This window comes from Syngnathus typhle, linkage group LG9, assembly GCF_033458585.1.
Source record: "Syngnathus typhle isolate RoL2023-S1 ecotype Sweden linkage group LG9, RoL_Styp_1.0, whole genome shotgun sequence".
Lineage (NCBI taxonomy): Eukaryota > Metazoa > Chordata > Actinopteri > Syngnathiformes > Syngnathidae > Syngnathus > Syngnathus typhle.
Window position 1 is genome coordinate 6830288 of NC_083746.1, and position 14028 is coordinate 6844315.

At 41.4% G+C, this 14028-nt stretch overlaps 1 protein-coding gene across 3 annotated transcripts; it reads right to left on the reverse strand.

The window, feature by feature from the left end:
• Positions 1-1995: 1995 nt before the first annotated feature.
• glra2 (glycine receptor, alpha 2) lies at positions 1996-13028 on the reverse strand. Of its 3 annotated transcripts, none has more exons than XM_061287042.1 (10): positions 12805-13028; positions 12376-12497; positions 9155-9182; positions 9011-9078; positions 6346-6569; positions 5362-5444; positions 5117-5254; positions 4820-5034; positions 3173-3322; positions 1996-2890 (listed from the first exon to the last, which is right to left on the reverse strand). In XM_061287042.1, the coding sequence occupies exons 4-10, from the start codon at positions 9011-9013 to the stop codon at positions 2606-2608; spliced, it is 1098 nt and encodes a 365-aa protein (XP_061143026.1). In that variant the 5' UTR covers positions 9014-9078; positions 9155-9182; positions 12376-12497; positions 12805-13028; the 3' UTR covers positions 1996-2605. The 3 variants fall into 3 exon arrangements, with proteins under 3 accessions (XP_061143026.1, XP_061143028.1, XP_061143025.1); XM_061287044.1 differs by lacking the exon at positions 12805-13028 and adding an exon at positions 12711-12717; XM_061287041.1 differs by lacking the exon at positions 9155-9182 and having other exon boundaries at positions 12711-13028.
• Positions 13029-14028: the final 1000 nt, after the last annotated feature.

The following is a 14028-nucleotide window of genomic DNA, read 5'->3' on the forward strand; positions in this document are numbered from 1 at the left end:
AAAACATTAGAAACGGCTTTTTTATATGATTCAGTGGAACGCAAACCACTCCTACGCATACAAAGAGTAAGAAGTCAAGAAAAATGACCCAACCAATATATGCATCAGAGCATGTTTAAAATTTATAATGGGTCAATGCTTGGCCTTCAGTACCCAGACTGATGTGCTAATAATAGCAGCATATTATCCCTACTGTGCAGACCTAAACAGTGTCACATTTCAAAATTATTGTGTCCTATTGCAAGTCTCAACATTTCAATATCTTTACTACTTCATAACTCCTAGAAAAAAAACCTCCACACTCAACTCGGTCTAATAATCCTCCTATGGTTTTCTTTCTTTCACGTCGACCCATTATACCGTTCAGCCTACATAACGACCATAAACAATTTGCTCTCACTCGCTCCTTGGCCTTCCTGATTGGGTGCAGTTGCCATGGCAACTCATTTCTCACCTCTCAGTTCTCACAAAGCCCTCCTCCCCACACCTCAATAAACGAGCCAAGTTGGTTCGATCCTGAACAAAACTGCAACTAATCTTTCTTTCACGCCCTGACATATGGCCTAATGACTCCCACCTTTACATAATTCAAACAATATGAATGGGTTGTTATGTAGGCTCGGAATTGATTGGATTTCTGTGATGGGTTAGTGTTATTGATCAGTGTGCAATTCTTGTGATTTGGGCGGGACCCCTCACGCCGACTTGCATATTTATCTCGTATTTCCTCATAATGTATGATCTGTGGTTATAGGAAGTTAATCTGCGTCTAAATAGCTGCTGTCTCATTCTGCGATGGCTTTTAGCAAAGTACATCATCATGAGCTTTTTTACGTCAAATAGGCTCTTTTTCCCTTTCAGTTAGTACTCGAGCCAGCACAACGGTAAAGGTCCATTATCATGCATTGGAGGAAACCCACTGTCAGATAATATCCACACTACCCCAGGCCAAGCAGTCACCCATGGCCAGTGTCATCACCTCAGTGAGATGAGACTTCTTATCTGACCTGCAATCGGGCCGAAGAAGCATTTGTCTGTTGTTTTTGTTATAGAGGAAAGTAGATCTCATATGACAGAAAAGCAATATAAACATTTTTTTTTTTTTTTTCCAATAAATGCTTATGGTTGAGCCGGCCTTCCATGAAGCGAGAGAAAATGAAGCAAATGTGATGCGGTTATGTTTATTGATGTTCAGGCTGATAAATAAATGTTTTCAATAGTAGCATTCAAAAAGAGTTCTCCAAGTCCATTAGTTGTTCTATAGAATACGCGCTAAGCAGTTTCAGCGTTGTCCTTCCGCCCACTGCCGCCGCTGTCTGCAGTGCATATCTCCATCCAACATGTCAAAAGGTACACAGCCCGTGGCGAGACAAGTATACAGAAAGGTTATTTATTTTTCAATTTACCCAAGCGCTCCCTCAGTTATACTTTATTGGACTAAAGCTACAAAAAAAAAAAAAAATCTGGTGCATTTACTTGACTACGTTACTATACACTCAAAATGTCTTTGAAACTGTAAAATAGTTTGTCAAAGTTTCAGTTCAGAATTCAAAGTAGAAACTCGGTTCCTCCCTCGGATCCAAACTTACAAAAATACACTGTACATCAGTGCCCCGACGTTGACACGCACAAATTTACATGGACCAAATAGAAATTGTGTCCTTGCTCTGTGATCAGTCGATGAGTATTTTACACTCACTGTCAAGGGCACAATTTAAAAAAAAAAAAATCCCAGGGACCCAAATTTGGAAAACCCTGGTTGTCCCAAAAGTCCCACACTTAGTTTTTTTTCTACTTAATTGCAGTTGAAGAGAGAAAAACCAATGCCGATTTGTCTGCTTCACTTCAATTGATGACACGAATGAGAAATGAAGTGTAAAGTGACTTTTGTGGCAACCGGGTCCAGTAGACTATACTGAAAATGTTTTACCGATTATATGGACCTCATAAAACTTACTGCGCTTCGTAGCTGGCTAACAAAAGGGAAAGGACAAAATCCCATTATCACCAAACACTATCGTATTTTTTTTTTTTCTTTTTTCATTGGTAGAAGTTAAGCTCACCACTGCGGTTCAGTGGTGGTCGGCTGATTGATCAATAGAGAATCGTCACATCCCAAAGAAGAACTCTCTTCTTGGTAGGGATTTTTTTTTTCCTACCCCTTTTATTCAGGAGACCCTTGAATTATTCCAAACGCACAAGATGCCATCATGTGCTTTTGCTTCTTCAATCTTCTTCTACCTTGATTGCTTTACAGTATATTGTCTTTAAAGGAAGTGTTGTGATAGTAATATAAAACAAATCCTTTTGATAAGAAGTTCCTCCCGTGGCAACCTGGAGAAGTCTCAGAGGCTCAAACTAAGCTACCCCCCGATTACAAATAGCATCTTTGTTTCCGTAATTGTACAGACCTCAAGGCAAAGATGGGTTAGAAAAAGATTTGGTCCACCGTAACCGGAATGCTACTAAATCTTCAGTGCCCCCCCCCCATACTACAACCTGAACATTCCCGTTAGATTCACAAACATCCCTGAAAGAACATCACTTGGCATTGCTCCTCAACAATCTTATCTCAAGTCTGCGAAACAAACCAGATAGCGAGTTTCTACTTTGTGTCGATGTCCTCGTGCCTGATTATCTTGTAGGTGATCCAGTAAAAGACGTTGAATATGAGGAAGGCGAGAGGAAAAGCAGCTCGAGAGATCGTGTCTATCCGCTTGGCTCGGTCCACAAACTTCTTTTTCATGTTTTCCGTGTCTTTGGGGACAGAGGGCTGAGGGTTCGCGGCGGCCGGGGCGGCATTCTTAACAGCTGAGCCGTCCTTGCTTGGCAGACACTGGTTCATATTGTAGCCAGCAAAATTAAAACGTCCGTCACGCATGTCTTCATCCTGAAAAAACACATGTGGACACATTGAACTGGCAAAAACTAATATAAGAGCGAGGTTAGATTTCAAAATATTTGTAGCTTCTCTGCATGTATGTGTCATTCTCAGAAACTATGGTCCAGGAGTGTGACATAATAGCCCACAATTAAACTTGTTCAAAAGCAGGGCAAAATGACATAGGCTTTCAATCAAACCGTGCTATGAATAATAATTCACTCAGCCCGAGGTTTGTTTCCATGTGCCTCCACAAACTTCACGTAAACAACGAAGGTGGGAAAAGTCTACCTTGTGATTCTTTCTTTGTCTTCGCCTCAAGCGGAGAAACTCCTTCTGTTGCCTGGAGACGAAATTAACCCCAGCGTATTCGAGCAATGCCGCAAATACAAAGAGCAGACACACCGCCATCCAGATATCAATGGCTTTCACATAGGAGACCTGCAGGCAGGGAGAAACATTTTTTTTTTCTATTAGATCTTCTCCAGTCAGCCTGCGGTTCAATTGCACTTTGATTGAGTTTTGGCATAAAAATAATTCTACCAGGCATGCTTTTCCTGAATAAATCAACACCAGATGATAGTCTTGACATTTTCCTCCTCATATGTAACTAACGAGAGATGCGTTTCAGTGGCATTGATGTTTGTCTGACAATAAACTCAGAAACTGTCTCGGCTCCAAACAATCGCTAGATATTGATACCATCTTGTCATCATCGTGTGGAAGATGAAAGCCGTACGTCAGCGTCACCCCGCTTCTTCCGATTAGCATGTGAAACGTAACAGCTCAGTTTTACGAGGCCACTCGAGTGGGCCGCCTCACTGTTTTCACGAGTGGCGGCTCATTTTCAATATTTATCACCACGAGTGTCTTTCATGTTTGAGACCATGTTGTGTTTGACGGGCTGTCTCGCCTCATACAAATAGACTAATCACTTCACATTTCCTCACTGTGAGCAAGTTTGAACACTTTGCAGGTGTTCATACAAGCGAGATAGACATTAGTCAGCGGCGGAACGCCGTCTTTAGTCAAGTTTGAAAACACTGTCATCTCTCAGCGCCGTGCACTACACACTTAGGTTGAAAAAGTACAAAGTGCGTTGGGAGACAGTTGATAGAAACGGCACAGGTAACTGCGAGTGCATCGGCGATTAAGGTGACTTTCTCATTAGCTTTCCTTTTTTCGAAAGTTGCAGTCACTTCCTTTGTGCGTTTGGGATGGATGTGAGCCGGTGCTCAACTCATGCTGGCTTAGACTGATGATAACTGCGATAGCAGCCTAAAAGCCTCATTAAACCAAATCCACTTTACAAGGACCGTATTTAGTCAGTTGGGGGTCCTAGGCAAATCCCGGGCTCCCGTATTGCAAAAATGTCGTATGTTTATCATCAAACTGGGCCTTGCCGCTTTGGTAGTTGTGATAAAAAAAAAAAAAAAGTCTCTTTTCTTTTTGCTCTGTTTACTTCACAACACATTTTCCCAAATCCATTCTGCACACACCCTGTTAAAAAAATTTTTTTGAAGCGGGCTAGAAATCTCAGGGTCCCAGGAAATTTCCTGTGCTTGCTTAATGGTAAATCCGCCCCTGCATGTACATGCCCATGATCTGCCTCATATTGCTTGGCCAACATTTATTGGAAGGCCGTTCCAATAATATAATTTGAGTAAATTCCCATTAATCCAGGTCATGATAATCCACAAAAATGTAACTGAAGGCAATGGGATCTTTTTTATAGTAGTCAAAAACATTACATCCTCATTTCAACTTTCACTCAATTTGGTGAGGAAGTGGGGCATGAGCCTCCGGAGAACTCGTTACGTCTTGGAAATGATCCCAATCAGGCAGTCCACCCCCCAATCGGTTAAGACCGACAGCATGTTCGGAAGCTCCATCGGGAAGGATCACTCAAAAAACCCCAACATGTTCTGACGCTCTTACCTTTGGAAGAGACGCTCTGGAGCCGGAACTTTGCGTGGTCATGGTGAGCACAGTGGTAATACCAAGTGCCACTCGGGCGGGGGCGGCATCCATGTTGATCCAGAAGGACACCCATGAGAGGATGACAATGAGGAGGGAGGGGATGTACATCTGGATCAGGTAGTAGCCCATCTGACGTTCCAGATGGAATTTCACCTCAATGCAGGTGAATTTGCCTGTTGACCAGAAGATCAAATCTGGTTCTGAAACCACATGACTGGGTTGTGTTTCATATACAGCACAGTCGCATCCACTGACCCGTGTTGTAGTGCTTGGTGCAATAGCCCAGCTCTTTTTCCTCCCTCATGATGAATTGAGGCAGCGTCAGACCATCTGACACCTGCACGGCGCCATTCTCCAGCCACTCGAAGATCAGATCGTTCATGGTATAACCGACTGCAGGGATTCAAAACAAAATACATCAAATACAACAAATTTCGAAGCACTATGTGACGGTCAACCACCCGTTGCAAACTAGTTGCAGGACCATCGTTGATGCTTACAACTCTCCAGCTGCATTGTACACGTCTGGACATCCATAGGGAAGTTCTTCAGATCCATCGGGCAGGACAGGATGAGAGTCAACCTGACATGACAAAAATGAATAGATACTAACGATAGAAAACAGAAGGTGGAGTGATAGTCGTGTTCTTGTGTCTCCCGTGCGCTCCTCTGGGATACATCGGCAAGGATTCACTTCAGCGGCTTCCAATCACACTTTCATTACTGCAACTTATTGTCTCGCTGATGCATTCGGGTGCCCACCGGGCCCCCCGCCATCTTTCCCCCATTGCGAACAGCGATGGAAGCTAACCAGCTTTCCCGCCCTGCTTGTACACCTGAGCACCACTCAGCCCCGAGCGGCCTCCGTAATAGACTGAAACACTTTCAGTTGTGTCTCTCGAGAAGATTGAATTCGGCTCATGTTGGACCTTCTATTGAAATGGAATTAAATATTTTCATATATGTGCTGGTTTTCGCTCGACTACTTAGCCTTAATGAAAGTCCCCAATTTGGCTTTGAATTCCTCCTAGATCCATGCGAAGCCGTCATGAAGTCCCGACTTTTTTTTTCTCCTTTAATCTTTTGATCCTTAACAAACCCCTCCGAGATTACCGTGCGCTCTTTCCATCAGAAATCTTTTTATTAAAAATCTACAAGCAGTGACTTATGCAATGTCAAAGGGGGCAATCACAATGGGATCAAATCTAATTTAAACTTTGTCTCGACAATCTTTTGATGTTAAAGAAATGAGCTAATATTCACTTTTTATAGTTGGACGCATAATCCCGCTAACTGTACTTTTAATAAGTTTTATGGAAAAAAGAGGCAGGTACCAACCCCTTCAAGGCTACTTTACTTACTAAATACAAATAAAACTACACTTCTCTTGCTAATAATTTACTTTCAGTTCATCTTCCGACAACCACACACCAGCCAATGCGACTTAATATTTGGAGTAATTGTTGTTTCCCGTCGTCTTTCACCTGATACTGTAGAGGACGTTCCCATTTTTGAAGATTCTCAGCAGCTTGTTGTCCGTGGTGACATCGTGGAAGTTGGCGCCCTTCTCATTGGCGAAGAAGAGATCGGGCTTCCAAATAGAGTCCAACATGGACGGGTCCAGGTCCAGAGAGGAGTCTGGGTATTTGCTGTACGCCAGCCGGGGGTCGTTCCACTTCTGCCGCAGGAAGATATTCACTCTGTAATCCTGCAGACATGACAAGCAGCTTTGCATATTTTTCTGGTGCAGCTTAAGGGAGAGGGAGCACACTGGTGACACAAAGTCAGTCATCTGCATTGTTTTTTAATACAATATTGCTTCTTTTTTTAGTGTGTTGGGGAATTGCAATCAAAAACATTGCTGGGAAATATCACAGAGAAGAGTAGTCCCCGCGAAGTGATCATTGGTGAGGAAAATTGACCCTGAATTGACATTGCTTATCTTGTAGCATCTTGTATCAGAAATACTTTAAAATCAATAGGATTATTGTGTGGATAAAAATGAATTACCCCATCAATTTGGATGATCATTTTAAATTGATTAGGAGCCCAATAAGGTCCTTGAACAAGGAACCTTCTGACCTAACCTTAACCTACCCTCAGCATGTCAGATCCTAAAAGTCAATAGGATTTGTGTTTTGTAAGTGAGCCAACGAGGCTTGAATGTTTTGAGCTGACTTAGCAGAGAAAGTAGCATGAACCCTATGGATTGGTAACAGATCTAAAGGTATCCCTTGCCAATCCATAGGGTTTCTTTCTTTGTTGTAATTTAAAGATTAATTTAAATTTTGACATTGGAGGGCTACCCTTGTGGTCTGGAAATCTCGAGGGTTCTTGTTTTGGCATGAAACAAATGATAAAATGTTTTCAAAGTCAGCATTACCTGTGCCCTCCAGAAAAAGTCATTTAATCTGACATTTGATATTACCTTCCACCACCGTATTATGTCGTACCGTTTATATCCTTTAACATTTATTGAACAGTTAAAGTTCAGTTTAAATTCTGCCCAGTAGAGCAGAGAAAACCACATTGTGTGGCTTTTGATCAGATCAAACTCAAAGTACGTCGTCTTGGTTCATGTGTCCTTCAAAATCAAGAGTTGTTTTGTTTTGCCACAGTGGGAATTCATATTATTGGACAAGAAGTTTTTTTTTTCCTCGTGCAAGTAAAAACTATAATTGTGACTTTGTTGTGTTTCGCTAGGTTGGTGATGAACTACCGCGCATTTCCGCTAAATTGTGGAACGTCGCTGCCCTCAGAAAAGATCTGTGGTAAGTCAAAAATTGATGGACACTGTTTTCCAAAGTAAAATCAGATGTTTGCAAATGTCTTATTGGGTTAAACACTAAAGATAATTCAGAAATCAAAGAATTTTTGCTTTTGAGAGCCTGAAAATAAAAGATTTTGACAATCTGTCATTAAATTCTTTTTCGAAACAATGACTCGATTATGAAAATACGATTAATCTGATAATCGATTTGTTTTTGATTAATCGATTAATTATGACACCTAGCCTCAAGTCATTCAAAATCAATTTTGATCTGAGAGAAATAAACCTGCGATACAAAATCATCAGAGAAATGTCTCCTGTAGTGTGAGTCACTTCGCGGGAGGCTACAACAATTTGTTGAAATCAAATGACACGTAAACAACAAGGCACAACCTCACATGCTAACAACACCAATTCAAAAAGTAGCAATGCAAAAATTAAAGAACGACATAAGATACACTTTAAAATGAATGAGTGGAAATGAATCTGAATCATCTGGTTGCCTGACAAATAGTTTCATATGTTGCTTATTATAAAGTGGTGGCGTTCCAATTTGCAATAACTTTTCTCATTAAGTGCAATCATGTCTGAGCCATAATAGAAAGCAAACGATGTGTTTATTAGCTACAGCGAGCAAAGCTTGGAGCAATGGGAAGCATGTGTCACCCCAATGACACGCTCTTATGTTGTTTGACATTTCATCAGCGTGTTGGCGCCTCGCAAGCGTTTGCGCCTGTGTCGGAATCCATGTAATTGTCAGCCAGTGTGCAAATTAACATCCTCCATTCACGATCTAAGTGGTGATTAGCGGCCATTATGAAGCCTTTGCTGGTGTGTTGCCGTGTGGCCTCGCAGGTTTTTGTATTTTAGCATATCAGCGCTTATGGAAGCTCCAGCCGCCACCCGCTGTTATTGGCTGGACTTATGGAGATTTACCAGCTGGGGTTTACCGTATGAATTATTAACTTAGATTAATGAGGAAAAAAAGCAGGGGAATCATGAAAGCCGGAAGCAAAACGTGTCATTTATATTCGCCGCATGATCCGCCATTGTCATACATGAATCCAATTTGATAACATTGCTTAACAGTATTCTGTTAACATGTTAAAAACGTTGAAGTTGAAGTTGAATGTAACTTTGCTTTCTTTGCAAAATTTTTATGTATGTTCTACTTTACAATTAGAATTCCTTGTTCTTTTTTGGGGAGGTGGACTGAAACAGATCCGTGTAGTCTCTCAATTCTTAATAGTTGTTTTGAGTTACGAGCGTGGCCACGGAATAAACTAAACTCGTACCTCAAGGTTTTGTATTTTGTGAGAGGATGATAAAAAAAAGGTAATGAAATGAATTCACTCAGTGTTTCCGACCCCTCAACTCACCATGGTAGTTTCAGCTATAGAACCGAAGCTGTTGATAAATATGTTGCAGGTAACGTTAACGGGTGGACCTGCAGGTTGAGGGACAGATAACACATTCGCTCACACATGTGCACAGTAGAGCAGCCGCAATGTCGGAGAACTCACCATGGTCGTCTCCGTGACCGAGCCGAAGCTGTTGATAAAAATATTGCATGAAACGTTTACGGGGGCACCTGTGGAATGGAATGACAATGATACGCCGTAAACATATTGATCGGGTAGCGGTGATGAGGGATGATCGTGCTTGGGTTCAACCTCCTGGACATTATATTAGGGACACCATCCAATGCAGTTCAATAAGAGCTGTATGATATATTATATTATTTTTGGTTTAATATGTTAGCCTTATGCTAAAATAAAGGCAAATGAATTAACATGAAAGATTTTATTTATTTTTCTGTTACAGTTGTCAACTTACTTATGACTTGCGGTCTATTAAGCATTCACCTTGACTACTAATCAGTTATTCGCGATTTTAGTTTCTGTTTTTTCAGCTGACCTAAAATAACCCCCTAGGAACACAATTTAGCATGAGTTGCCCCTTTGGGCACTCTATAAGAACTTGAGCATCTTTGTTTGCATCAGGGCTTAACTGGCACAATTGTGACATGCAAATAGTTTGCTAGCTTTGCCTTCACTCTGAAAATGCATCTCCCGTTAGAGTGCCTCATTGTCAGGCACAGAATTCAAGGATGTTGTTTTTTTTTGTTTTTTAAATATCTGACTTGGCAGCCAGCGTTTTGACAAGATAGCTGGTGTGGCTGCTTCAGAGCGCCTTTCTGTCATCCGTAAGTTAATAGTAAATATATCGATACTGTATATATTTAAATATAATTTTGGGGCACAAACATTTAGAGTCAACTTAAGAGCGATACTGGACAAAGAATAACCTTTTTGTCTGCCATTGCGTGTGGTTTCACACATTTAGGGGACACGACCCCAGCATTTGAGAGCAGGGACAATGACTTGATTTTATGTCCGGTTGTTAAAATGTTTACTTACTTCAATAACCCAGACCAATCAGAATCAAACCCAATCAAAACAGCTCTTATAATTGATCTTGTTGGATTGTGTCCCAGTGTACCTAATGTTGTGGCCAGGGACTGTACATGCTTTGATGGACATTTTTTAATGTGGAAAAGTGCTTATGAAAAATGCAACGACTCTGAATGTCCTCATTTCTTTCATAACTCCCAAATTAAGTGACTTTCCCTTCAATCTTGTCTGAGAGCCAAAAAGCTTTCCTTCCAGTCTCCAATCAGATCACTTTCCAACATGGTTTTTGTGAGCATCAAATTAAAAGTCTCCTTGCCAGGCATGCCTGCTTTTGCCATTTCAAAGCCCAGCAAACCTTCCGAAAGGCGCAAAGTGAAGTTGTCAGCCTTTGCCGCTGGCCTTTTCCTCGCGCGTTCTTCATCAATATTGCATCGGACGCTGTATTAATATTTGCCTCGCTTTGTTGTCAGCTGACTAAGACTTAACGGGGCGAGCAGGAAAATAAAAGCAGCTCACAACAATGTCAGCAAAAGGAAATCTAGGTCATCCTTTAACATTGTAATGCACTCGTCAAGGTGTGACAAGCACGGGGCGGAAATTGCTTCGTACGAAAAAGGTGTGTTTATGATTCAGCTGCGATATTAAAATAGTATTAGGGCCACACACTGCAGGAAAAACAAGTTCCTAATTATTACTTTAGGATAAAAATGAGACCAAGAATGCAAGGAAATAGTGGTGCATGCGTGCCTTTGAGGGGTGTGGCTTAGTGGTTGGTGGGAGGAGCTTCTCTGGCCAATTGTAGCTCCTTGTGAGTGTTTGCAGTTTGTTTTTTCCTTTTGCAAGTCAATTTGCAAGTTGGGAGGAAAAAAATATGAGCAAAAGAATTTGCAATATTGGAAGAGTCACGAAGTAAGGGAACAAAATCTTAAAAGTCAAAAAGTCAATATTATGGAATTTAAGATATTCATTAGGAAAATATAAACTGAATTCTAGAATAATATAGTATGACAAAAAAATTAACAGAGCAAATTTTGATAGCAAGATGGAAAGATTCTCTACATAATGTTACATCTTTATTCTATAAGATTACATGTAATATTGAATCTTTTATTTATAGTAGGCCAATGTTGTCATTCTTACAATATTATAACTTTATTGACTTTAATCTTTAACTTTATGCAACTAATTTCATAACAACCTTTGCGCATTCACACCAGTGACTGATTATAATTGGCAAAAAAAAAAGTCCTTTAGACTCTATCTTTTGCTGCCCTATTTGACTCCAATTAAAAACTCGAGGAAGACCCTCCCCAAAAACAGCTGGAGTCATACCAGCCCACCAGAGGCGTCTCGTAGCGAGCCGGGTCCCCCCCTACATTTCCAGTGACAGATGCTGTTTGTGTCTCCACAAGACGGAAAGCCTGCAACCTTGCCATGGGGGCACCATCCATCACTCGGACCTGTCAGGGTGACACCCCCCGCACCCCCACCTGCCTACTGCGAGCGCTCATCCAGACCTCCCCACGGACTGTGGTATTTACACACCTCCCCTCATTTGTTTGTAATGCATTTGTACACATGTCATGATGGGATGTTTAGGAAAAAAAACGTGCAGCGTTGGGGTGAGAGGTTTTAGCCACTTCATTAGGGTACCTAGATTTGAATTTAGACACACAGTAATTAGGGATGGGTGGGAATCAATTATAATAATAATTAATAATTATAATTATAATTATATCAGTTACCTGATGCCGATACCAGCCTCATATTAAGGTACTTGCATTGGCCAGCGATACTCTTGAGGGTGTTTTTCAAGAACTATTACAATTTAAAAGAATATACAATTGCCATTCAGTCATTGTTTTGGGGGGGGACATTTCACATATCAAAAGTACCAGTGGTATCAGTATTGATGGGCATATATTATAATATCAGAATATCATAATCCTAATATAGTTTGAGTTTGGAACCAGAAGTAAAAACGAAAATGATCTAATTTTACTCACTTCACATAATTATGTCTGCTTTTGCATTTGAACCTTTCATATTGTAACTTTAGATGTGTTTCTAATATTTGGGTTTCCTTAAGTGTCATATATATGCTATACTTTGCTGCAAACTACACAAGCACATTTATACGTTAAACAAAAGGTTACAGCAATACCTAATGTCTACCTAATGAAGTGGCCAGTGAGCGTCTACATTAATTAAATCAAGTGTACTTACTGGCTTTCTCTGGATCAATTAATGATCAAGCGGTGCTTACTTTTTTTTTTTCTTAGGAGTGTGCAAGTAATTATAACAAGTCCATCCCAAAAATAAATACAAACCTTTAAAATTGGGTCGTATTCGCGCGTCGTAGCCAGATGTTCGACCCATGAGCGAGTCCAGAAAGTCGGACGGCGACATGTTGGACGAGGAACGGGGGTCGTACTCCTTGGCGTCCACGAGCCTGGAAAACACGCACCGGAGCAGCTGTCAAAAACACGGCTCGGGTGTGATGTATTGCCAGGTGGGTGGGACCGTGCGTTAAAGCGCATTACGCGCCGTGTGATTTCTTTGCGTGTGGTGCGAATGTGCGCGTTGTATTTTAAATTACTATCAGATCTAAGGTAGAAAAAAGGTTACGTGCGTAAAACTTGCGTCAATTCGCGCAGCAGCGTACCTGAAGTTGAGGAGTAAAGCTCCCCAAATTAACAGCAAGGAGGGACCCATTCCGGGTGCTGTCTTTTTTACTTCTTCCATCTGTCAATGCTCACCCAAAAAGCACGTTCCTCGCGCATGGCCAAGCTCTCGTGTGGCGCATTCCACAGCATACTTTAGTTGCAGTCAACTCTTAAAAGAAAAAAAAAGATGGACAAAGAAGGTCGCGAAGAAGCATTAAGGAATGGGTTGAAAAGAAAAGAAAAGGAAAAAAAATCATGTTGCTCCCCCGAAACTGCAGCAGACACGTTGGAGGCGCACTGAAAGTGGAGGAATGGGTGAGGAACGCCTTTCTCTCCTTTGGAGGGCTGTTTTTTATGCGCACGCGCACAAGTGGCAGACGTGTATTGGGTTCCAATCTATCACGCATGGACATTGTACAGTATTCTGTCAAATTATGTAACAGTATGTATCTATTTTGAAAGAATACACTCTGATGCATTGACTATCATGCATATTTGGAGACTTATTAATTTTGCAAAACAATCTACGCGTGTGCGTGTTTGTGGAGCACCTGTATCCTCGCCACAGTCCACACATAGTGCAAACAAAGGATGCACACCAGTCAGTGAGAGGCTGGATGGCGAGTATTTGGTGGCCCGGTTACCCTGGAAACAGACTCTCAGGCATATGATTGGAGACGCCGCAAAGGTTGGCCTCTCCGAGTGAGACGAGATGAGATGTGAGTGACAGACAGGGAGGAGGAGATCCAGTGCGAGGCTGCGTGTGCCAGAGGTGTCTCGTGCCGCCACCCCTGGATTAACATTTCCCATTGAGATCAATTATAATTTTAATAACCTGTTACCAGAGTGGCTGTCATAAAACCTGTATTAGTTGCACAGGGCATGTTTTAAGTGTAACATTTTAGCATAACTGACAGTTGTTAATCACGACCACATATGAGGTGCTTTGTTGTTTTCCTAATCAGCTAGCACCTTACTAAAGTGTGTCAAACTGGAAAAACAAATAGAATCGCTAATGTGTATGAAAGCGTTTCAGGAATAAGTGTGAAAACAATTCCGATTCATGTCTCCAATGATCCCTTAAGGGGTTATTTTATTTCTCAAACAAATGAAAAGCTTTATTTATAATGGGGCAAAATAAATTATAAGATTGCATACAGAAAGGTGGGTTAGTCTGCGCGTGAGCGTCTGCTCGTGAGTAGTGGGCTACAGCAGCCGCTTGAGGATGAATTTACGTCCCCCCTTCCCCCATAATTGGTCATATAATACAGAAAAAAAAGATGCTGTGACTTGTGCCTGACAGTGTGGGAGTGTACT